This window comes from Nansenia antarctica (assembly GCF_963989245.1).
Source record: "Nansenia antarctica genome assembly, chromosome: 10".
NCBI lineage: Eukaryota > Metazoa > Chordata > Actinopteri > Argentiniformes > Microstomatidae > Nansenia > Nansenia antarctica.
This window is the reverse complement of record NC_137680.1, coordinates 9,768,130-9,794,317: the sequence shown is the minus strand read 5'-3', so window position 1 is coordinate 9,794,317 and position 26,188 is coordinate 9,768,130. Positions and strand designations below refer to the sequence as shown.

At 42.0% G+C, this 26,188-nt stretch overlaps 1 protein-coding gene across 1 annotated transcript in view; it reads left to right on the top strand.

Moving 5' to 3' along the window:
• dennd4b (DENN/MADD domain containing 4B) overlaps window positions 1-10,359 on the top strand; it is a 42,132-nt gene extending 31,773 nt beyond the window's left edge. The window contains exons 21-29 of the mRNA XM_080540296.1: window positions 175-451; window positions 866-970; window positions 1,299-1,474; window positions 5,278-5,422; window positions 5,993-6,232; window positions 7,182-7,278; window positions 8,031-8,196; window positions 8,690-8,748; window positions 10,178-10,359. Of these exons, the coding sequence (XP_080396422.1) occupies window positions 175-451; window positions 866-970; window positions 1,299-1,474; window positions 5,278-5,422; window positions 5,993-6,232; window positions 7,182-7,278; window positions 8,031-8,196; window positions 8,690-8,748; window positions 10,178-10,323 (1,411 nt within the window). The 3' untranslated portion in view covers window positions 10,324-10,359. The remainder of the gene's footprint in view (window positions 1-174; window positions 452-865; window positions 971-1,298; window positions 1,475-5,277; window positions 5,423-5,992; window positions 6,233-7,181; window positions 7,279-8,030; window positions 8,197-8,689; window positions 8,749-10,177) is intronic.
• Window positions 10,360-26,188: the final 15,829 nt, after the last annotated feature.

Here is a 26,188-nt window from a genome sequence, read left to right as displayed (position 1 = left end):
GGCAGAAACGGGCTGAAACTGTGTTTTCTAATTCTAACCGTAATTGATTAGTCATTATTAATAACAAAAACAGATTGATTGGATTCATCTAGCAGTGTTTCTCGACACCCAAATTGCTTTACTTTCCTCGTTGTGAAGCGTGTGTCTGGATTAACGTTTTCATGGATGCTGTAGGCCGTCTGGACTGAGAGACACGGTGAGCAGGAAGGCGGTGGACGAGAACTACAACAACGTGGCCTCGCCGAGCCGCGGAGGCCTGGCAGGGAAGCTCCAGCAGCTCCTCACGCCCACCCGCCACCGAGCCTCGGTCCGCCGGGCCGCCAGCGTGGACGACCGACCAGGAGGGGGAGTGGCAGGGAGCCGCAGGGCTGAACAGAGACAGTCTCGCAAAGCCCAGGTGGCCGAGAGCCTGCTGAAGGCCAAGGAGAGGCTCTACAATGCTACCTCAGAGGTAAGTCCGGAATGTACAGTTAGGTAGTATTTGGACAATTTCCATAATTTTGTCTCTGTACGATCACCACAATGGATTTTAAATGTGTAATTACCTGGTGCTAAATGACACATAGGAGTTCATGAGATTAGATTAGATTCAACTTTATTGTCATTGCAGAGTACAAGTACCAGACAACGAAATGCAGTTTAGCATCTAACCAGAAGTGCAAATAGTGATATAATGCAAAACATGCATTGTAGACAAAAAAAAATGCAGTTATGAAGTGAGAAGTACAGTACAAGTACTCTCTCTTTCTCTCTGTCTGTCTGTCTCTCTGTCCCTCTCACCTTCACTCACTCTCACACATGCTCTCGCACACTCTCACTCTCTTTCATACACTCTCTCTCTCTCTCTCTCTCTCTCTCTCTCTAGAGTTCTTTGTCAGTGGGGAGTGACATTGACCTGACTGAGACTAGCAGTCTGGCATTTCCTCTCCGCAAGTCCTGGGACTCTAATCAAGAGGGGGCAGGACTCGAGGTAAAACACCAACCTTAACCACTATCAGATGGCACACAATACACACAAGCACTTGACAATGTATGACTATTTCTAGGCCAGGCAGGGCATCCCTACGAGTTTGGATTCGAGTTAATTTAGATTTCATTCTCGATGCATACTATCAATGTTTTTAACACAACTGTTTGAAAATGTGCCCTTTGACTAAATATGGAATATTTACAGAACTGTTGAATGATATTATGCTGAGACCATATTTTTAAAATGATGTACTCCTAGCACTTTGTCACTTTGTCACTGGATAGGTCTGCTAAATGGCTTTAATATGATATATTATGTGTCTGTCCAGGTGTTGCTGTCCAGCTGCTCCCTGTGTCGAAGCTGTAACTCCCTAGTCTATGACGAGGAGATCATGGCCGGCTGGACGTCAGACGACTCCAACCTCAACTCCAGCTGTCCCTTCTGCTCTGCCAGCTTTGTGCCCCTCCTCAATGCAGAGATCTGTGACCTGGGACCCGTCAGTAGGTAGGAGGGACACCCCTTCCTCATACACCCACCACACTATCACCATTATCCAGGGGTGGCTGGAGAGATTGATTGATTGAAAACCTTTATTGTCCCCAATGGGGACATTTTGTTGTCAAACAGCTCAGTTAGGGCAGACAGAAAACATTCAATAAAATACATAAAACAGTGGAGGCTCAATAAGTAAAAAGTTCCAAGTTCCAAAGTTCCAGCTCCAGGTCTCCCCCACCCTGCAGGGCCTGGTTGTAGAGTCGGAGTGCAGCTGGAACAAAGGACTGTCCAAATCTTTTTGTACTTTGACGGGGGAGAACAAATCTGTGGCTGAACTTGCTCCTCATCCCCGCCAGCTCGCAGTACATCGGGTGGGAGGGATTGGCCAGCATGGCCGCCAGTTTTTTCCCCATCCTCTGTTCTGCCACCACCTCTAGGCTGTCCAGCCCGGTCCCCACCACAGAGCTGGCCTTCTTCACCAGTTTGTTTAGCTTCGCAGCATCCCTGGCACAGATGTTTCCACCCCAGCAGGCCACGGCGAAGAACAGAACGCTGGCAACCACCGACTGATAAAACATTCGCAGCAGCTTGTTGCAGACACCGAAAGACCTCAGCCTTCTCAGGAAAAACAGTCTGCTCTGCCCTTTCCTGAGAAGAGCCTCGGTGTTGTCAGTCCAGTCCAGTTTGTTATTAATTTGTACTCCCAGGTACCTGTAGGAGTCCACCCTCTCGACTTCCACCCCCTTGATGGTGATGGGGGCTGGGGTCCTTCTCTTCCTCCTAAAATCCACCACCAACTCCTTTGTTTTGCTGGTGTTAAGCAAAAGGTAGTTGGTGTCGCACCACTGCACAAAGCTCTCCACCAGGGCCCTGTACTCCTCATCCCTGTCGTCTGTGATGTAACCGACGATAGAGGAGTCATCAGAAAACTTCTGCAGGTGGCACTGGTCGGAGCTAAACTGGAAGTCGGAGGTATAGAGGGTGAAGAGAAAGGGTGACAGAACAGTTCCCTGGGGGGCACCGGTGTTGCACACCACCACCTCAGACTGACAGCCCTGCAGTCTCACATACTGACGTCTGTCTGTGAGGTAGTTGTGGATCCAAGCCGTCAGGGAGTCCTCCACACACATCACTGCTAGTTTGTCAGCCAGCAGTGATGGCCTGATAGTGTTAAATGCACTGGAGAAGTCGAAGAACATGGTCCTCACCATGCTCTGTGGCCTCTCCAGGTGTGTGTAGGCCCTGTGCAGCATGTAAATGATGGCATCCTCCACCCACATGCTCTCCTGGTATGCAAACTGCCGGGGGTCCAGGAAGTCCTTCACCTGGGGCTTAAGGTGTTGCAGCACTAGCCTCTCCAGGATCTTCATGACCTGTGGTGTCAGGGCGACAGGTCTGTAGTCGTTTGGGGTGCTGGGCCGTCCCTTCTTTGGCACTGGGACGATGCAAGAGGTCTTCCAGAGCTGTGGCACCCTCCTCAGTCTTAGAGATAGACTGAAGAGATGTTGGAATGTGTCCGCCAGCTCTCCAGCACACACCTTCAGAACCCTGGGGTTGATGTTGTCTGGACCTCTGGACTTGTTCACATTCACCCTGGAGAGCTGCTTTCTCACCTGCTCAGATGTTATAAAGCTGTGAGTACAGGTGTCTCCAGGTGTGAAGCATGCTCCCTGGCTCCTGGTGTTGGTAAGGGGAGGCAATTGCTGCTGGGGTGTGAGGGGGTCAGGGGGAGTGGGGGCTACTGTTGCCAGGGGTGCGGTACATTGGAGAGGGGAGGAGAGGGTCGGGGGCTGTGGGGGGTGACAGGGGGATGGTTGGTCAAACCTGTTAAAGAAGCAGTTCAGGTCATCCGCCTGCTCTCGGGTCCCCTCCACCACAGTATGTGGCTGCTTGTGGCCCGTGATCTTCTTGAAACCCTTCCACACCTCCTTTGAGCTGTGGGCCACTAGCCCGCCCTCCAATTTCCTCCTGTATTCCTCTTTGGCTGCTCTCAGCTCCTTCTTCACCTCCTTCTGAGCGGCCCTGGCTCCCTCAGTGTCCCCTGCCTTAAACAGCCTCCTCTTCCTTTTCAGAAGGTTCTTGATGTTCCCATTTATCCACGGCTTGTTGTTAGGAAAGCACCGTACCTTTTTAATGGGGACGATGCTCTCCTCGCAGAACTTGATATAGTCTGTGACAGAGATAGAGACTAGACTGTGGCTGTGTTCTGAATGGCATACTATTCATACTAGATATGACGTAGATTTTGAGTATGCAGTGCGTTCACACTGTATAGTATGTGAAAGTTTTGAATGCAAGAAATCTAGTATGTATACTTGATTTTCCCGAATCTTTGAGTATGCCATGACACCACACTATTCCTACTCAACTTCCCCAAAATGCATTGCGCGTCTCTTCAGTCTCGTCAAACTGTGTCATACAAACTCGTTATACAGCTGTTGTTTACATGATCCCTAACTTTAACCCTAACCCTAAATCATTTTACAACTTTTTTAGCTATTAAGTTCCGACGTTTCTGTCGAAGTAGTAACGCTATCTATGGTATCTACGGTAACTAAGGTAACGTAGCTAGTGTAACAGAAGGGGGGGGGGAAATGTATATAAACAGGTTATTTTGATAAACTGGCCACATTTGGGGAATATACATGGTTACTTTCTCACCTGAAAACATATTAAAACTTAATAAAATGACATGTTAACACTTGTAGAGCCAAAATTACAATAGCTTTTAGCCCATAGAGGTAAAAAATAAATAAAGGATTTAAAATCCCTGGTGCGAAAGGCATTCTGGGATACTGAGATGCAGTATACTACAGTGTGAACGGTCGGCTGGTATTGGCATACTTATTATGAATTTAGTATGCAGTATTGAGTATGCTAGTATGCAGTATGCTAGTATACCATTTCGAACACGGCCTGTGTGTGAGATGGGAGGAGGATGGAGTGCCTGTCATCTCATACAAAGTTACATGGTCAACATGTCTGGGCCTGGGGTTTGACAGCATACCGTCTGCAGGCTTTTTGTTAGTCCTTAGAGCTCTTGTACATAGCAGCTGCTCATCAGGACCTTGATTGGCTAAATAAGGTGTGTCAGAACAGAAGACTGCAGTAGAACTCCATGAGGATGGTTGGCCTCCTCTGCTATAAACTCCATCTCCTCCTATCATGATTCAGTCTTTCCACCTAGGGCCATATGTTACCAAAACCTTTATGGGAAATATTCAATAATGGACCAGTTTCACAGACAAGGCTTAACACTACAACAGCTGTGCCTATTTTAACTACTAGTAGAGCCTTTTTAGAATGTAAATCTGCTATTTACACACAGAGATCACTAGAGGGCTCTTCTTTTTTTTAGCCTGCCTCCTACACAGAAAAACTGCAAAACAGCTTTATAACATCTTATCCTGAAGTGATTTTGAAAATGTAAGGATACTAGGTGGTAGAACGCACATATCTAGGAAAAGTCATGAAAGGAGGGTCCTGAAATTTGATTGAGTGCAAAGATAGATTTTTTACTCACAGGCTCCCCCTCACGGCTCTTCTAGTGTTAAGCCTAATCCTAGACTGAAAGGCATCTTCAATGGAGATTTTACATTGAAAATGTGATTCAGTCCAGTACTGGGCTTAACTGGCGCATAGAATATTAGAATGAGATATCAGATTTATTAAATTCTAGAGCTATGCTTGAGTCTGCTCAGTGTGTTGTTGCCGAACTGGAACAACCTTTGAAACAACCTTTGGCTCTACAGAATGAGGTTCTGTGATCTCTGCATTTAGACATATAACCAAAACATGTTTTTTTGCCAAAGTCTTGAGCGTAACAACTGGAATGCCGAGGATGAGATGGAGAACACCTCCAAGACGCCTGGTGGTCAGGAGGCCTTCCTGCGCCACCTCCACAACGGCATCAGCGAGGACTCCAGCTCTGAGACCAGCAGCTACTCTGAGAGCAGCAGCACCACCATGGTACTCTTCACAACACTGTCTCTTTCTCTTGTTGTCTAATAGTTTTAGACATACTGTTGTCTAATAGTTATCTCTTACACATTTCTGTCAGGCAGTGTTGGGATTCCAACTCAATTCAGAATTGCCCTCTGCGAATTTACCTCGTCACTGATTTCTACGAGACTCATAAAAGGAACAGTAAATCAGTTATCCTTCCACTGTGCCAATTAGAAACCCCAAAATCTACCCAAAATATCTGCATCAAGTCACATCTTTGAAACTTAACCGCCAACATCTCTCAACAACATGGAAATGGAAGTTGGAAGTTGAATGCATTGTACTGAGTCGAAGTAAAAAGCAACATCTAAAGTTCTTCTATGTCCCGGAAAACTACTAGCATTGTTATAGAAAGTCTCACTTGTGATGATTGTGATATAGTTGTTTTACTGACTTTAGGGCAAATGCACTTATCGTGAGTTGCTGTGAATCAGACTGTGTTTCAATGACTGACGTGTGACTGTGTCAGGGTTGTTGCAGTGGATCAGGGTGTGTTTAACGACTGACATATGACCGTACCAGGGTTCTTCAGTTGGCGCCCCCCCCCTGGTGACAGTGGCCTACCTGAGCCCTCTGGTGCTGCGGAAGGAGCTGGAGAGCCTGCTGGAAAACGAGGGTGAGGCAGTGCTGAGCCAGGCCCTGCTCCTGGACAACCACTCCATCATCTTCTGGAACCTGGTGTGGTACTTCCAGCGTCTGGGCCTTCCCACCAACCTGCTACAGCTGGTCCGCCTCTCAGCGCTGGCCAACCAGCTCACTCAGGTAACTGCACCGCCCTCTACTGACCAACCAGCTCACTCAGGTAACTGCACCGCCCTCTACTGACCAACCAGCTCACTCAGGTAACTGCACCGCCCTCTACTGACCAACCAGCTCACTCAGGTAACTGCACCGCCCTCTACTGACCAACCAGCTCACTTAGGTAACTCGCCAATGGCGAACCTGCCAATTCTGGTGTTCTCTGGCAAATGCCACTCGTGCAGCAAGATGCTGGGCTGTGAGCACAAGTCTGTTTCTGACAGTTTGGTCAGAAACATGCACACGAGTAGTCCCTTGGAGGTCATTTTGTAGGGCTCTGGCAGTGCATACAGGAGGCTGTTCCTCCTTGCACAAAGAAGCAGATACCGGTCCTTACAATAGTAACAAGGGCACTAGCAAAATGCAAAACTGGAGAAAAATCAGTCAGGAAGGATAAGGAGAGTGAAATGGTCTGTGGCCACCACATGCAAAACCATTTCCTTTTTGGGGGTTGTCTTGCTGTTGCCTCACCTGTCCACCTGTCCATCTCCTTTCATTTGCACCAAAGCAGGTGAAATTGATTAACAATTGTTTACGCTTCCTAAATGGACAGATCGATATCCCAGAAGTTTAAGTGTGTTCCCTTTTTTACCTGCACACTACCTGACTACAACTTGTATAATATCGCATTTCATCTCATTGTAACCTGCACAGCATTTTTGCACTACTGTTCTACTGCAGTACGACTGGTCCCGCTGTAGTACAACTACTATCTTTATCACTTCATTACCTTATTCTACTTTCTTTATTAATTAATTATTATTACTTATTTTAATTTATTCTATTATTGTTGATTTTGTATTCTGCTGCAATACCAATGTCGAAGAACCTGAACCTAAGAATTGTACTCTTGTGGAACATTGGATGTAATAAAAGCAATGCTGATTCTGATTCTGCTTTGATTTGATCTCAGTCGGAGAACTCTGCGGTGAGAGTGAGGCTCCTGTGGGACACTCTGACCCCTGATACAGACCACTGGCCCCCCCTCTACATCCTCTGGAGGATACACAGTAAGACCACTCAACCTATAATCAACTTATGGAAATGACAACTATTTCAATAAATTGTTCAAATCGTATCATGAATTGCTTCTCTCTCACAAAATGTGACCCAATGCGCTTCACAAAGAGCAAAGAAGATAAAGCAACAACTAAGATGGACATTTAAAAGGAGAGATTGAATAAGTAGGTTTTGAGGTCTCGCTTAAATGTTTTGGACAATCTCAGGCTCTCAGATAGGGTGTTCCATAGTCTGGGAGCATATATACTGAAAGCTGTTTCTCCATGTCTCTTGGTCCTGGCTTCTGGGACCGTCAGGAGTTCAGTGCCAGTGGACCTCAGGGGTCTACCTGGTGTGTATCTCACAAGCATGTCCATGATGTATTTGGGTGCATGGCAGTGGAGTGATTTATAGACTAGTAAAATAATCTTGAAGTCTATTCTATAACTGACAGGGAGGGAGCCAGTGCAATTCTTTAATTGCAGTGATAGTTTTTTGAGTTATGGGCGTCACTAAGGGCCACAAAGAAATCTCGGCCAGTTAGGTAAGTCCTGAACCAGCACTTCCTCAGACATCCTCTTCATTTCTCAATCGCTCTATCCCCAACTTTCTCTTTCTTTCTTTTTCCTCTGTCTCCTCCTCTTTCTCTGTCAATTAATCCCTGTCTATCCATTTACCCCTGTCTTTGTTCCTCTCTCCCTCTCTTTCTATATCAATCCCTCTCTCACTCTGAACCTCCCTTCCTCCCTCCCCCTCTCTCCAGGTGGTGTGCCCATGAAGAGCTACAGCTGGAGGAGGCACAACCACCCCTTCACTCTTGCCTTCCTGGAGGAAGTGCTGCGCTGGGTCGGTATGAACGAGGTCCACAAGGCCGTTACCCTCTTCCTTGATACCATCGCCAAGCAACCTGGCACTGCCAAGATACAAAGGTGAAATGGGGGAAATCATCAGTTGTTGATTAGGCCTTTCTGCTGATGTATGTCTTTTATATACAGTGCCCTCTGCAATTATTGGCACCTCTGGTAAATATGAGTAAAAAGGGCTATTTAAGGATGAATTAGCTTAATGTCACACTGAAAAAAAAGAAACATCCAACCTTTAATTGAAGTAAATGTATTTGCCAATAAAACAGCAGTCTTCTCCTGTAACATCTAATGAGGTTGGAGAATACAGAGTAAGAATTCTGAGACCATTACTCTTTACAGAACCTCTCCAGATCATCCAGCTTGTGTTACCCTTGATAGCTGATGGATTGTTGTAAAAGTGGTAAAAGATTTATGGGGAATTCTGAAAAACGGAAAATGGGACCTGAGCAGGTTAAGCAGTTGAAGTTTAACAAGTTTGTTGTAAGATGTCTTTCAATAATTGCTACTCCTGGTTTCCTTGATGGCTAAATATTGTCTATGTTGTTTTTGTGTGCAGGAGTCTTTACAGAGAGATCCTCTTCCTCACCCTGGCTGCTATGGGAAAAGATCACGTTGGTAAGCTGGCTCTTGAAGACACCAGGCAGCCGAGTACTAGAAACTCCCATGAAAGTCAGATATGAATTCGAATTGGACAAGAGTGATGCTAGTGGAACATGAACTACAAAATATGTGACACCAGACTGTCTTTTGATCAACCAGTTGCTGAGATTTTTCATTTTTTACATATTCTGAAACTACAGATTGTAAGCTTTCAAATGACGTGTCATAGCGGTACATTGAAATCCAGAAAAAAAGTTTATGACTATATACGTTTTGAATGTTGGTACACCTCAAACAGAGATTGGGAGAAAGTCACTCTGATAAAAAGTCACTCTGATCAACCAACAAGTCTGCTAACAGCTGGCAGCTAACAATGTCACATCGCTACGAACGTCTAACTGCATTTTTTATAACATCACAACATGCTGGTAGAACATAATTAATAACTAGACATAAAGTATGTTTACAAGCCATGTCTCCCTTACCAGTAGCCTACGGCAAACAAAACAGTGAATCCAATCCACAAATTATATGTATTTAGTGATTGTTAAACTGTTCTTTATTATATCGAGTGGGTACTTCAAAACTTCAAATTGCATATTATGGAAAAAAGCGAAAACCAGGAGTCACGTGAATGAATGAATGAATGGTCTTTATTGTCATTGATATAGTACAGGTACCATACAACGAAATTTGGGAGGGGGGGCTCCCCTGGTGCTAGGAAAAATACTAAAAACAAGAAGGGAAAAGAGCTGGTTTACATAAATAAAGGCTATATACACTATCCACTATACTATACTATACAAATAAAACACTGTGCTGTACTCTATGCTATGCTATAAATATCCTAACATTTCCTATCTCTGAACCTTATGTACCCGAGGGTTGTCATATTGCACATAGTATTATTGCACATTCATTTAAAGTGTCGCAGTTTGCAGGTTTGAAATGTTCACAGTTGTGTTTCAGTATTGCACTTGATTACAATCTAGTAGCTGCCATCAATTTGTCTAGATTGGTGTGATAGTGGTGTGATAGATGGTGTGACACGTATGGTGTGATAGTGAAGTACTTTCAGTGTGATTTTCAGGGAAACTTAATAGCTTGCGTACGTGCTCGCTTTCCTACGCCAACGCTGTGCCCATATATTGAGAAGCTATTTTCAAAGACCTTTCTATGCTGTGCAGAGTGCAAAAAAGTGGTAAAAATCTGGAAAATAGCATCCCGACTAATTAGCTTTTCTTTTCTTTTTTTTACTTTTACTTAAGTAGGACTTTCGGGTATTGTTTCCGCCACTGCCTAGTACTTGGAATCTTTCTTGGTATGCTGAGAAACTGTTTGAGTGGCAAGTGATGTATAGCAATTCACAAAAATCCAAATGCCAAACAAATTATAATCTTCTCCCCCCCCTCCCTCCCTCCCCCTCTCTTTCTTTCCCTTCCAGCTGCGTTTGATAAGAAGTACAAGGCAGCTTATTCTCGGCTCAGCGGCACCCTCGGCCGCGATGAACTGCGCAGGAAGCGTGCCCAGCCGCCCAGCCCTAAGGCCGTGGACTGCAGACGGAGCTTCCTGCTGACTCTTGAGTGCTGATCCACCCCAGCAACTGCTGCAGCCTCCACCCACTCTAGTCCGCACGCGCCCCCATCGCTGCTGCCATCGCTGCCGGCTCTATTGGAACTCTGATACCTGGCCCTCGAAAGAAGGGGAGACATGGGAAAATAGACTGAAAACACACATTTTTGCTGCCTTCACCCTTTTGTCTCAGACCTCTCTGGTGCCCCCTGGCACTGCCTTGCCACACTGCACAAACTGTAGTCCACGCTGGTATACCTCACTGGTTTTATTTTCGTGAACCAAGTATTCCACACTTGAGCTTTATTCACTCTCACTATTAAACTGGTCTTGGACCCCAACCACTTACCACAAGCAGATTTGACTGAAGGATCTGACTGGAGGAATCGGATATGCACAGGCTATCAACAGCCTTCCTGGACTGTGCTCAAAGTTCTCATAATATCTCCATCTTCTGCCTCAACAAATGTATAATTTACAGATGTTGAAGTCATATACCATGCATTTCAAACATATGCAAGATGTGAGGCATGATACTGAGCTGCAATCTATGCATTTAATGTGAACATATTCGATACCCTGCATTGCATTGCTTCCAGACAGGAAATGTCATAAAAATGTATTACACCAGATTATAATCTGACGAGGGGGACCCCCCCCTCACTCCCTCATCTCACATCTTTTTAAGTGCTGCTGCTGTGGTTGCTGTTGTTGCTGTTTTTTGTGTGTTTTTTTCTGGAATTCATTACTTTGGCCTTACAAACGTTTATACCTTGGGAGACTGCAGCAGCAATGTGACGTTACCAGGGATTTTCAGCCAATCTAAAGGAGGATGATGTTGACACTGGGAGAGGATGATGTCGACTCTGGGAGAGAATGATGTCAAGTGGGAGAGGATGATGTCGACTCTGGGAGAGGATGATGTCAAGTGGGAGAGGATGATGTCGACTCTGGGAGAGGGTGATATTGGCTCTGGGAGAGGATGATGTCGACTCTGGGAGAGGATGATGTCGACTCTGGGAGAGGATGATGTCGACTCTGGGAGAGGATGATGTCGACTCTGGGAGAGGATGATGTCGACTCTGGGAGAGGATGATGTCGACTCTGGGAGAGGATGATGTCGACTCTGGGAGAGGATGATGTCGTCTCTGGGAGAGGATGATGTCGTCTCTGGGAGAGGATGATGTCGTCTCTGGGAGAGGATGATGTCGACTCTGGGAGAGGATGATGTCGACTCTGGGAGAGGATGATGTCGACTCTGGGAGAGGATGATGTCGTCTCTGGGAGAAGATGATGTAGACTCTGGGAGAGGATGATGTCTACCAAAAAAGGATAGAGAGGCATCTATTAGCTTGAGGGGTAAGGCAACAATTCTTGTCAGTGTAACTCTGATGGTTGGATTTCAAACACTTCCTTTATGTTTTTACCAGCTCATATTGTAGAAGACAGCTATGGCCAGACAGGAGAGGTGAGGGAACAACAGACATTGACAGTCATTGTGAATCCACAGGAAGTCCATTAAACCCCACCCATCTGAACCACTACCTGGAATTACTTTCAACAGAGAACACCAACAGAATACATTTGTTTCATAGTTGTGTGGTTGGGGCGGGCTCAGTCTAAGGCTGCTGAACTCTGGGTAATTTTGAGAGAGACTGAAGAAAAAATACCTTGGGAGGGATGCTTGGGGGGAAGTGACGATGTCGTGTATGATGTTGTGTTTCTTTTCAGGATATCATTCTTATTCTCTCCACAAGAGTTTAGGTACTCTCATTTTAGCTGCGAGGTGGCATCTTTGTTTGGACGTTATCTTCCAAGTTCCGCCCAACTAGTCCCAATGGAGACTAGGTAATCCGATGTCGAGAGCATGTGTTCAAATAGACCATGAAGAGAAGAGTGACTGTTCATCACCATACTGCAAACCTCAATGTTGGGTTAAAAAAGGCATATGAAGATGGCAATAGGCTAAAAGAGTGTATATAACAACACATGTTCTTTTTCATTGTACAGGCTTGTGTTATTGAAAGCAATTGAAATGAAACTGACCAGCAAGAAAATAAAGGATTATTAAAAGAAATGGAATAAAATCCATAAGGCTAATGGAGAGGAAGGGTTAACATGTCTTCCCTTTGGACCCTCTACTTACCTGTCATTGTCTCCATGTAACCATGAGGCCTTTCTCCTCTTATTTTAACCCTTTATTTGTGGTTCAGCCTTGTATATTCAAAAGTTATATTAATTGCACAATGAAAGAATATAGTATTTTCATTTTATTTTTTCTTGGTTTCATATAATGTTGTCAGTCACACTGTTAAATGCTACTGTCCTCTTCATAAGTTGCTGTTGTTGTTTTTAGTAGTGTTGTATTTCAGAGCCACAAGAGAGAATGCCTTGTGTTCTGCCTTGCTTTTGAAGATTGTTTGAGTGAAAAAAGTGAAACATTTTATTGTCCCTCTTGGGCAGGTAAAGCTGTGATTCCAACTAGATCAATCTGTCTTTTTCTCCCTTGCTGTGGAAACTCCAAAGTCTCTTGTCTACAGTACACATTTCCCTGGCATCAAGTGGCTCGGGGGGGGAAGGGACAGGAGAACAACTTTCATATCTCATGGTGTTTAAGTCTTAATCTGTGGATGAGATACGTAAAATGCCACTGATATTGTGTTTACCCATGTATCACTGGAGTGTAAGTTAGACTATTGTTTAGCTCAATATAGCTATGACTAACCTATTCCCAGGGTAGAATGAATTTGTCCCTTAGATACTGATCTGATGTTTGTTTAACGTTTTCCCGCCTAAAGATTAAGGCTAGGATTAGGATAAACTGAGTGGCCACCAAGTGGCAACCACTAACAGGACAGGTGCACCATGTACCCTTGCCACTCCTGGTCATACTGATCGATGTGGCAGTGACCAATCTAAACCAGGAGAGGGCAGTATACCCTATTGAATCGAGGCAATTGATAGGGAAATTACACCTCAGCAGGCAAGGGATCCCATGGTCCTCTTGCAGAGCAACTGAACAGTCTTCAGTCTTTCGTTGCCGTCAGGGCACTCAACACTGAATTACTAATTGTGGTAACTTATGTTCCATTTCTATTAAAACAGGAACTTTTCTGTACTTCATGATAGGTGATTATTGATTTCAACCTGTTAGTCACAACATAAAGGAGACTCAAGAGAGGAAGCTGTTGGGAATATTGGGACAGCATTGTTGTTTCAAGTTAACCACTTGAGTTTCCTTTCCCAGTTCAAAGAGTGTTGTTGATTTGTTATTTTACTGCCCAAACGTAGGCAGCATCACATTTATGGCCACTGTATTTCAATGCACAGGACTGCAAGTGAATATAAGGGAATATACCATTTTTATGGTCTGTTCTTTTAATGGTAAAAGGAACAAAGAAACGAAGAGAGAGGAGATCTGTATTTAAGATTTATTGTGTTTGCTGTTGTAATTTATATGGCTGTGACTTCAGTTGTAAATGTCTTGTTTGTTTTTTTAAGAAAAGCAAAAAAAAATAGAGACAGATTCCCCAAATGCCTTGGTCTTTTGTATTGTGAGATTTACTGTATGTTTTAGGGCAACTATTAATTATATTGGTAAGCGGTATTCTCCACCCTGCCACTTCCTCTCACACAATTTGTTTTAGTTCAAGCTTAATTTTAATGCATACGTATTTTGTATTCATTGCACTTTTTCCAGTTTTATTGCATTTATACTTGCTATTCAGCACTTCAGCACAACATGTACAGTATAACACAATGTTCTTGCCACATTTACTATTGACTAATGTCAATAGTGTCCCTCAATATCTAGTCAATGCTTCCCAAAACCACCATTTAACTCACTGGTACAAACATTCAACACTGATTCATCTGGACCAGTTGTCTGGGAAGTTTCAAGTTAAATTGGATTTTACACACGGTTCTATTAGTTCTATTAGGCTCTACACACCTGTCACCTGCACAGTGGTCATAAGAACCTTCAAGGGGGAAAAATCCAACATACAAAATGACAACATAGAAACAGAAAATTGCATGAAATAATAATACTGAGAAAAGGCATAATGAAAACCACAAAGGAAACTTTCAAAATGTCGATTGTCTCACTCCATGACTATTTTTAATCCTGACTATTTTGAAATCTGACTATTTCCTACTATCTCTTTTGCCAGAATTTACCAGAATGAGCTTAGTCACATGTAGATGACTGATTATGACTACGGTTAGAATTCCATGCACCTACATAACATAACATAACCAGTTAGACAGTGGCCCCAGGGCTACATTCAGTTGATCCAGTGTTGCACTACTTCTCTCACAACAATTGGCAACTTTCTTGGAAGCTGTTTGCTCCTGGTTGGTGGGCATGGTGGAGTGTTCTGGCTGACTAAAATCATGATGCAGCACACGCCCAAAGCAACTTGGATTCTGTGCCTCTTCACTCTTCCTCCAGACACTGGGACCTTGATTTCCAAATGAAATGCTACATTTACTTTCACCTGAAAAGAGGACTTTGGACCACTGACCAATGGTCCAGCTCTTTTTCTCCTCTGGTTCAGGAGTTGCTTGACACTAGGAACGTGACACTTGTAGCCCTGTTCCTGTGTATGTCTCTCCATGGTGGTTCTTGAAGCACTGACTCCAGCCTCACTCCTTGTGAAGCTCCCCCAAGGTCGACATTTCTGTATTATAAATCCTTTTTTTGATTGGTCTTATGTAATATTCAAATATTTTGAGATACTGGATTTTTGACTTTCATGAGCTGTAAGCCATAATCATCAACATTAGAACAAAAAGGCTTGAAATATTTCACTTTATGTGTAATGGATCTAGAATATATGGAAGTTTCACTTTTTGAATACAATTACGGAAAATACAGAACCTTTCCACGATAACATTTATGGAGATGCACCTGTACTCTATTCTCCATTCTCATACCTCTCTCTCTCTCTACTCTATTATCATACCTCTCTACTCTCTCTCTCTACTCTATTATCATACCTCTCTACTCTTGTTCTCCTCTCTCTCCCTCTCTATTCTCATTCCTCTCCCTTTTTAACAGCCTCTACCTCCCTCCCTCTCTCCTCCCTTCACCTCCTCTCCTCTCCTCCCTTACCATGCCTAATAGGCTCAACAGTCTGTGAGTGAGGTATAGCGTGAAAAGCTGAAAAGCAACAGCGGGGAGAAGAGGGGGGTTTAGCCAGCTCCTATTAGGCCACTGTGATCGTGGCTATGTGAAACCCTAAAGCCCATTATGTGGATAATAGGATAAAGCGCTACTGCATGACTGGCAATGAGCAGGCCAAGGGTTGTTAATACAGCTAGGATCAGTTCTCACTGCTTAACCACACACCCCAGCGGACGACTCTATTACTCTGGATGTTATGTCCATGTACAGTATGTGCTTTTCAGCCACTGTCTCCTGCCCCAATTAGCTATCTTGCTAAATCCGGGGCAATGACATGTTATACCTGGTCCCTGACAAATAAACATAAATAGTCAGCAAAAGGTCCTACTTTAAACAAAGATGAGGTCTTCATAAACCCTTTATAACGCTGACATATACTTAGAGGCTTCCCAAATAATTTAAAAGCAAACTTGAGCTATAAAGGGTGTTATAACAAGTCATTGCATGTGGCACTTTCCTCACACTTCATCGAAAAACATTTGCTTTTAAATAGTGTGAAGGATAGAGTAGTAATGTTGGCTATGCCTCGCAGGAGAAGGCCACCAGTGAAGGGTATAGTTGTGATTGGTCAATGCCTCGCAGGAGAAGACCACCAGAGAAGGGTATAGTTGTGATTGGTCTATGCCCCGCATGAGAAGACCACTATACCTTGTGGGAGACCACTATTAGTGAAGTGTGTCATATTGCCTTATGTTCATTGACACTGCACAAGCCTCAGGGCATTCAGAGATGGACTGAATATGTACGGCTCCTATTGCTGACTAGTTTACCTGAGATTGTTCATTCCTGTTAGCAGATACAACAGGGTATAGTTGTGATTTGGCTAAGCCTCGCAGAAGAAGACCACTAATATAGATTAGATTTTTGAATTGCAGCTAACCAGGGACTCTACACAACACATTTACCCTTAACCCAGTAATCCCGGTCCTGGAGAATCCTATTTTGTGTATGCTTTGTTACAGCCCAGCTCAATTACACTTTACTCAACTGGTCATTGTCGAGTACCTGATCTGAATCGATCAATGTAGTGATATGGTAACACTGGCATAGAGCAAGTCTGACCCGAACCCTAAATGAGCAGGGTTTAATAATGCTACTGTAACTACAGTATACTCATATTTTCATGTTCATATCCGGCTTTGAGTTTTCAGCCAAACATGACTGGGTAAATCAAACCTCACAATGGAGGCATCCTCCGTTTCCCACTTAGTTACCAAAAATAAGACTTTGCTAGCAAATAGCATTCCATGGTTTGCTTAGTTGCCTTTGTCTATGTGAATTATGTCAGCAAAGATTATCTTGAACTGTTGTATGAAGTGTATTAAAGCCTTATAAACAGTCATAGCACTATTATGTATTGCTATCGATTGAGCGATTGATCGGTTAGTGTGGGGATATAGGCTACAGTCAATTGTTTGTCAATTGATTTTGACTAGCATTTCTGCCACAGATGTGTTATCCCACGCTATGGCATTGTGACATTGGTGAAGTTGTCCTGGTAAGTGGCCGTTTGACACATCTTGCCAATACTATGAATAGTTAAGGCAGGAGAGGGTCCTTGTCTGTGATATGTTCACAATATATCTCAGTATCTTGAGCCTTACTACTTAACATACATCTCATAATGCTCTTTGACTGCATCTATAGGGTTTTACGAATGTGTCTAAGGTTATATGAGACTTTGTAACCCTTCATGAAAGGGGTCTGTTTGCAAAGTTAGTTTACCAGAATGTAGTTGGAGAATGCTTTAGTTTAGAGTGTTTAATACAGACAGATGCAATACAGTGCTGCCATCCAGACCTTCAACCAAAAGAGTGAATTCACTTTTTCAGCCAAAGCCTTTATTTAACACATGAGCAATGTGTGCACACAGAAAATCTGTATAGGTTATTCAAATAAAAGTTGCCTTATGTCACTGCAAAGTCAGAATCAGTCTGAATGGTTGCCTTTGATATGAATTTCACTGTAGATGGTTTTGTTGCTTATCAAGTGGTCATTATCATAGCCCTTTACCCTTTCTCTAGATCTCTGCCAGACATAATTCTGAAACAAAGGTAAACACATGTGACTGCATTGCATATGGCTTTTTGGTGTCTGCAGTCCCTGAAATGCTACCGTACTTAAATGCCATAATTTAGGGATTGAATTGACAAAAATAACTCAAAAAGAACAAAATTGACAAAAAGAACAGCATAAGCATGTATACTGTTCACGGTGTTAACCGGGTCATTTTTTTTTAATACGGTGCCATTTGGACTTCATAACTTAAAAATAAATTGTTGATTTATCTATATTTTAATGTTCTATTATATAAAGGACATATCTAGCTTGCTGAAAAACATAGTGGTCGAGCTCAGGCACCTACATTTTATTTTATTTAGAATACCCTCTGTAGTTGAATAGGGCGAGTGTCTCCAGAACAGAGTGGACACATAACAGGGTGGACACTAACAGGGTGGACATTTTGAGTTAAAGTTAGCCTTTAGCCTGCCTGTGTTAGCATAATGCCTAGAATGACCATGAATACTTGATGAGGAATCTAATTTGCACTAAATCGTTTTTTTGAAATTATTCAATTTGATTGATCTCCTCAATATTTAGGCATAACAGGGTGGACACGTTATGGTCAACCACATTAAACTCACTGGATAAAAACATAAAAATCAGATGGTAAAAGAGGTAGAAAATCACACAGCTTACCACATTTGAAATCCCCTCCACTGATGTGATGTCACCTCATGAGAGTGATGTGATTGAGAAATATGGTTTTCTTTTAAAAGGGACATACACAAACACAGCATAACAGGGTGGACAGTGATCGCAGGGACAAGCAATATTGTAAGCAAAACCTTAATTTTTTGTACAAAATAAAAAAATGGATAAAAACTATATTTGATTTCAATAGATATTGATCAGGAAAATGAAATAATAATAACATATTTGGAAATGTATATGTTTTTAATAGTTATTTTTGGGATTGAAGTTGAATGAACAACACTGGGGACATCCCAAATCCCATGCAAAATCCAATTTACATCTTTAACCAAAGCTTTTAAAATGTAGAAAACAACAACTTAGAAGCCCATATCATTGTATTCATAATAAATAACAATTGACTATACATGAAAAACCTAATGGAATTAGTATTTGTCCAAATTTAGACAAAATACAACATGATTTAGTACTGGGGACGGAAAAGGCACCGTATAAAAAAAATGACCCAACCGCCCAGCTCAGCATGTGACGTTTTATAGCTCTTTAAGTTAATAAATGCAGCTAACGTCATCATCAGTTCTACCATTAAGAACCATGTTTAAACTTACCATTTCTAGCTCAATTCATGTTAAATATGAAAAAATAACATTAACATAAAATCAATGATGAGAGTTTTTCATGAGAGTATGCGACTGAAATACTGAAAATGCACATACTGTATGAACAAAGTTAATCTTAAAGGAAATACATTTCACAGGTTAGGGTTAGGGCTTATGAAATAGCATACTGTGTAACAATATAGTAACATTTATTTTGCACATACTGTTTTAGATTCCGCTATGTACATTGACTCTAAAATACTTGATGGTGGAAGTGCCTCTAACCATCCCCAGTACATCCATAGCATGCCCTTTACTCAATCCTGAATCAAAAGTCACTGTAGAGTGTGAATGTTCTTTATTCAAACCCCAAATCAAATGTCACTGTAGAGTGTGAATCTTTTATTGAGTGTGAATTAATTTATTGCAGTGTCCCGAAAACAGGAAGATTCACTGGTCAGTGGCATGTTCCACTGACAATGTGGTAGGAACAACCACCCTCGAGCGCTCTGCTCTTAACCATTCTGTCCTCTTTGGCAACACACTTTAATAGCTAGATTGTGGCGATATATGAGGTCAGGTTCTTTGTCCTTATCCAACTAGATCATGGTTTTATAGGGTACATAAATGCTTTCACTCCCACACAGGACTAAACCATTACATTGAGGTTGCAAGGATGGTACATGCTTTATACCTATAGGGATATGTGTACTTGCTCACGAGTTGTGGTATATGAGATTTTGTAAGACAGTGAATTTGGTATATTAGGGTGACATTAATTAAGTGTTGGTCCTAAAATGGCTGCCCAAAGATGACTATACTACCCATAAACCCCCTGCTCAACTGGTGACTTGGCCAATTAAGGAGCAATTGGCTGGATGATCAGATACACTGAAAGCAGCTCCTCCAGGAACTCCATTTTATTTGTGTTTGCAAGGAGAACTATAGCTCTACTAATTTTAAATCAAACAATGATGGGGTCAAAGAACAGACTCTAAGCTTTAATTCAATGTTTTTCAGATCGGGTTCACCAAGTACAACATTTTTTAAACATCAAACATTTAACAATATCTACTGTATTTAAGGGCTACAAAGGTACTGGGAAAAATGTATATAGGCCTAATGTCCATACTCATGTTCATCATTTGATTGACCTTTCGATCCTTTGCATCCAATAACTGCCTGAAGTCTGCAACCCATTGACCCTACCAGGCGCTGGGTATCTTCCGTTGGGGCGGCTGTGGCTCAGCCGGTAGAGCCAGCTCGCAGCGGTTCAAATCCCCGGGTGGCCACTGTAATATTGTAAGAAGTCACACGGGAGACCGACATGAGATAGACCATCACTTTACTGAATTAGCTTATTTGGTTATCATACAGGTTATATGCTTGTATCTAATTAGGGTAGGGAGCGCCACCTACTGGTTAGGCGTATTCATATATTTCACAATACATCACATCTTCCCCTTTAAGAAATATTACTTACAAACAAATTAACTAGAATGTTCCTGTTTTCTTAACTTTACGTTTCAACACATTACAATATATATATATATATATATATATATATATATATGTATTTGTTTTCTTTTCTTTTAACATTCCAACCAATAGTTACTTTCAAACTTATGTTATCTTTAAACTTAAAATCAATTTTAAACTATAACTTAAATCAGGTCTTTCTTTCTGATGACAGAATGTTATACACACAATTACACAATGCTTTTCTTTTAGCCTACTACTAAACTAAATGTTGCTATTTAAGTAGAATAACGTTCTGGTGGTCTAATCAGTCTTCCACACCTTGACCTCTTGACTGGTTCTCCCCTGTCCCCAGTTGGTGTCACAGTCCCTTTCACTGGTGACTGTGCAGGTGATGGCACTGGTGTGTCACTTTCTGCAGGTGCACTAGTTGACTGAAGGAAAGTCTTCCACGTCTACACAGCGTGGTTGTGGAAAAGTCATTTCTCTGGTCTTCAGCAGGACGTCGCCGATTCCTCCTGTAGATATTTCCATCAGGTGTTTGGATTACCAAGGATCTGGGTTTGTCGTGACTTCTCACCACGATCGCTGGTTGCCAGTTGTTCTTGACTCTTACTCTCACTTTCTCTCCATCCGCCAGAAGTGGTAACTGTTTTGCTCCTTGATCAAAGTAGCGCTTTTGTTTCAGCTGCCTTTCCTTGATGCTCTTATGCACGTCGTCGTACAGCTGTGCTGACGTTGGCAGTTTCCTCTGCAGTCTTCGACCCATGAGCAGCTGTGCAGGAGACAGTTTCACTCCATCCAGAGGTGAGTTTCTGTATTCCAACAGAGCAATGTAGGGATCACTCTGGCTTTCCTGTGCTTTCTTTAGCATGTTCTTCACTGTCTGGATAGCCCGTTCACTTTGTCAATTGGACTGTGGGTATCCAGGACTTGATGTGGAAGGTACAAACTCCCAACTCTCTGTGAATCTCCTGAATTCTGCACTTGAGAATTGTGGACCATTGTCTGACACAACCTCATCCGGAATCCCACTGCTGACACCATGTAATATTGTAAGAACTCGGAGACCGACATGAGATAGACCATCACGTTACTGAACTAGCTTATTCGGTTATCATACAGGTTATATGCTTGTATCCAATTAGGGTAGGGAGCGCCACCTACTGGTTAGGCATATTAATATATTTCACAATACATCACAGCCACGTGTCTAAGTGTTCCTGAGCAAGGCACTGAACCCCTAATTGCTCCAGAGTAATTTCGTGTTCGATATATATAGTATATACCTTATGTATATATTGTTAAATATCTATTTTGAATCATAATTTACATTTTCTTGTGTTAATGACTAAATTTACTATTGATTAAATAAAAAAACATTGTCATCAATCCACATGTAGAGATCGGAAAAATGTGTGCATAAGCAGAAATTAAAAGAGTGTATTTTCTTTTGTTAGTGAATTAATAAGAATGCCATGTTCGTGTTACATTTTATTATTTTGTATTTCTGGAGAAAATACCGTGGCCTTGTTTGTTTGAATGATGTGCTCTAAGCCAATCAGATCACTTTAGAAGAGATATGTTGAGAGTTGGAGGAAGTGCACGCGACTGGCACAAATTAATAGACACCTGTGGCAGAAGGGCTGTGTTTGGAGAGCATGCGGTAACACCAAAAGTTTAATGACGACGTACTATATTGCTATTAAGTTGGTACTATTGTTTGACACGAGAGGAAAAAGCAGTCGATGGGACAACATCATCTCAGTCACTATAAAGTTGGTACAACCAAGTGGCCAAAAAGAGTCCCTTAATGGAAAGATAATCTCTCATATCCACAATTGTGTTTGCAACAAGGAATTCAAGTGATACAGCAAAGAAAGTGGTTGGAAATGTGTTTTTACTACTACTATTTGGTTTTTACTACAAAGCTTTAATTTGAGTCTAAACTTCAACAGCCACATAAACTCAGCCTACCACCTAGCAAGCAAATCTTCCTTTTCTAGCCTTTATATTAGTATTAGGGAGGATGCTGTTGTTTCTAACTTAATCGCCACGGTGGTGCCACCATTGACCACCATGGCAGTCATTGTCTCATGGTGAGACATGTCAGATAGTGCTACTCCGTCTGCATTGATCTGTCTCATATGTCGCAAACGGTCATGAGAGAGATCAAAAGTAGCCAGGATAAAATGTGACGGTCTGGTAAAAAAGGTTAATTTTTCAGTTTTTGACAGATTATGAAAGGGCAGATTGTAAGCTTCAAATGATGTCATACATTGAAATCTGGAAAAGTTGAAGATGATATGCATATTTGAATGTTGGTACACCTCAAGTCAACTAACAGACCTCAAGTCAACTAACATCAAAATCATCCTCAAAATGTTCACACTTTTCACAGGCAGGTAATGGGTTGGAACCATAGCTGGTTAACTCCACCGCCAACCACTCCCCCAGGACAACCACTCCCCCATTACACTACCTGTCATTATCTGACACTGGAGTTGTCAGTTTACCCTAAAGAAAATCCAGGCTTATTTTGATCATTTTCATGAGACTGACACATGTAACTCAGTTAACTTAACCCAAGTACAAAGCAGAAGGTATGTCGGCAAAATCCCATAAATTTATTGATGAAACCTTCGTTTCGTAGATACTTTATTTTTATTGGAGTTATGGTGCTCAATTGAATTTCCTGTCTAATCTCTATATGGCTCATTGGCTATATTAGTTGCTCTGTGATCATACCTCATCCGGTTCCTCACCCTGGCTCATGATCACCCTGGTTCCCAGCAGTCTCACAGCATATCGTTGATGGAAAGTTTGAAATACTGTATCACATATTCGTGCTGTGTCGGCTTACATAAAAAGAAAAAACGGCGTATATGATTGTTACCTGCTCTATATGCGCTCTATATGGCTCGGCTACTATACTATACTATACTATACTATACTTCTGGGAACCAGGGTGATCATGAGCCAGGGTGAGGAACCGGATGAGGTATGATCACTGAGCAACTAATATAGCCAATGAGCTAGTTAGAAGTAATAAGATGAAACAATAGATATAAATAAATACTGTAAATATAATAAATAGTACTGTATGTGAGTGGAGAAACTGTGCCTCTTTCAAAACCCTCAAGTGTATAGAAATGTCCTTTTCTGGGAAATTGTGTCCTTAGAGACTTGTGTCTCGAGAGTGAAGCCACAGAGAATAGAACTGAGGTCTGAGTGAAGCTGTCTCATGAGTGTCAACTCCTGAGTCTTTGTAGAAGCATATCTACAACAACGCTTTTTTTTTTTTTTTTAAGATTGCTTACTAACATTGAAGTGGCACATTGTCAATGATGCTGCAGCCAACGGCTGTGAGTAAAAGGTTGGTGTCCGATTGCAGAATAGAACTTTAATTAAATGGCCATTATATGGCTATTATTGGGAATATGGAAAGAACAACATTCATACTGATTTGATATTGTGAGAACCAGGCTTATTATGAAAGGAATATTGACTGAGTAACTCACTAATGAGTTAGTTAATGAACAAGACTACAAAAGGTGTGTGTGAGATCGTGCATGTGTGTATCTACCCTCAGATGCATAGGGTCAATATGCATCTCTATGCTGTAGCCCTCCTCTCTCTCCTCCCAGCCCCCATCTTGCATGTTGATATCTTCTTCGTTATACATCTAAGTCAGTCCCTCATGGACCCGATCCCTAATTAGATCTGTTTTGCATGTCCTTTTGGAAAGACCAGAACAGAAGACCACCTAATGAAAAGCACACTGCTCCCCACCCTGTTGTTCTCAGTCTATAAGGGGCACCTATTGTGCGTGTATAGGGGCGTCCTGCTGTGTACGCTGATGCCTGTTAATTGGCTGTTCGGTCATGCTGTGCACCGCGTAGCATTCCAATAGCTTGGCCATCGAGCCACTTCCCTTTCATAACTCATAATAAGAAACCGTTGGGGCCAAAGGGTGGTTGAAAGTGTTTGTTTTCTTTCTAAAATTGAGTTTTTCTAACCAGGGTTGAGTCTCTTTGAGGCTCACAAGGCTGAGATGATTAGATGGTTTGAGGTTGCATGTGTCGCTGCACTGAATGGTCTTTGGAGAGACTTTCAACTTGCAGCTCGTGGCTGTAGTATTGATGTGGTTTTAGTAACGACACATGGCGCTTCATGTGCTTCACTGTGTCATTGTCAAGAAGGTTTGAACATCAACAACAAAAACTTTTAGATTCTTTTAGATTAGAACTTCTCATGATATGTTACTGTGTTAGGCCTATCGATGTTCTATATGCATAGGCTCTGCATGCAGAGTTATTTGTTTGCTGTTATGGATTATGCACTGTGTAGCTCTATGTATAGGCTGTATCATCTCAGTCTCACAGCATATCGTTGATGGAAAGTTTGAAATACTGTATCACATATTCGTGCTGTGTCGGCTTACATAAAAAGAAAAAACTGCTTATATGATTGTTACCTGAAGTCACAGACATGATAAAAGACAGTTTGAGGACCAAAAAACTGCTCTTGAATTGACTGGTGATGGGAATCAGAGTGTGTTTTAATTGGCTATACATTTCCACATTTCATAGGGCAATCTGGGACTAGTACATACATTTTTAAACGTTTAAATATATAGTCATTCGATTCTTGAAGAATATAACTCATTACCACATCAGAACAGGAACCTCTATGGTGATAATGATTATGTTTATTGGCTGTTGTGGTTGTTAATGCCAGCGATGAAAATAGGGATTATTTTTGTTGTTGTTGTTGTTTGTTTTTTCTTCTTTTACTTTATTGTTATTATTTATTTTTAAGAAAGATATTCATGGACTGTTATTCTTTTGTGACTTACCCGTGACACCTTTATGTAACATCAATATGTTGTGACATATTGTTTGACTGCACTTGATAAAAGAAAAATTATAATAAAAAACATTTAAAGTAAAAAAAAAAAAAAGAACAGGAACCTCTGTTGAAAAGCGGCTATTGGGAGCTCTCTTATGCCTACACAAATGATGACAGAACACACCTAACCAGAAATACCTGTCAAGCCAATAGTTACTTTTTTTACCATTACTTTTGGTGCCCTGAAATAGGGGGACTATATATTTTTAAATGGTGAAACCAATATGTACACTGAAATAAACACTGAGGATCTCGACTTACCCCATATTGATTTAAAATCTAACCATAACTTTCACTTCACTGTCCCATTACTTTCACAAGGCAATGAAAAATGTGAATGAGCTTCAACAAAAATGAGACCAGCAAAAGGAGTCAGTTTTAGTACCTAAATTGTAAGCTTTCCGAAGCCTTAATGTTCTATATGATATACAGCAATAAGCATGAAGTGTTTTGGAGGTGACTCACCTCAAGGTGAGGTTTAGGGAACTCATGCGTGCTCCTCTCTCATGCTGGTTTTACTCAGTGTCCCTGGGATGCCTTGGGGATGCGAAGGGGCCCCGCCTTTTGACTGGCCCCCGTCCTGTCAGGCTCGTTTACATAACCCAGCCTCCTCTTATATCAGTGTCCATTCATTGCCCGTGGTGTCAGCGGGGACAACAATACCTTACGCATAACTAATAACCCCCGTCCTCTGCCTGGGCCCTTCTATTATAGCAAACACCTCATTCACAAAGCAGCCTTGAAGGAGTCCACAAGCCAGCCCGTTCGCTGGACAGGGGGACTGAAAACGGAAATGTTTTGTTGAGATTCGGTGTGATATTCTTATATAGGCTATATATGATATATATTGCATTATTTTACGGACTTGCAGTAAAGCAAGGGGGATTTTTTTCCGACTTTTAACAACAAGCAACAATCAAATAGAGAGCAGATGAATTCCAGTTAACGGTTTGCAACGTCAACTAAAGATCAAACTAAAAACGGATTAACA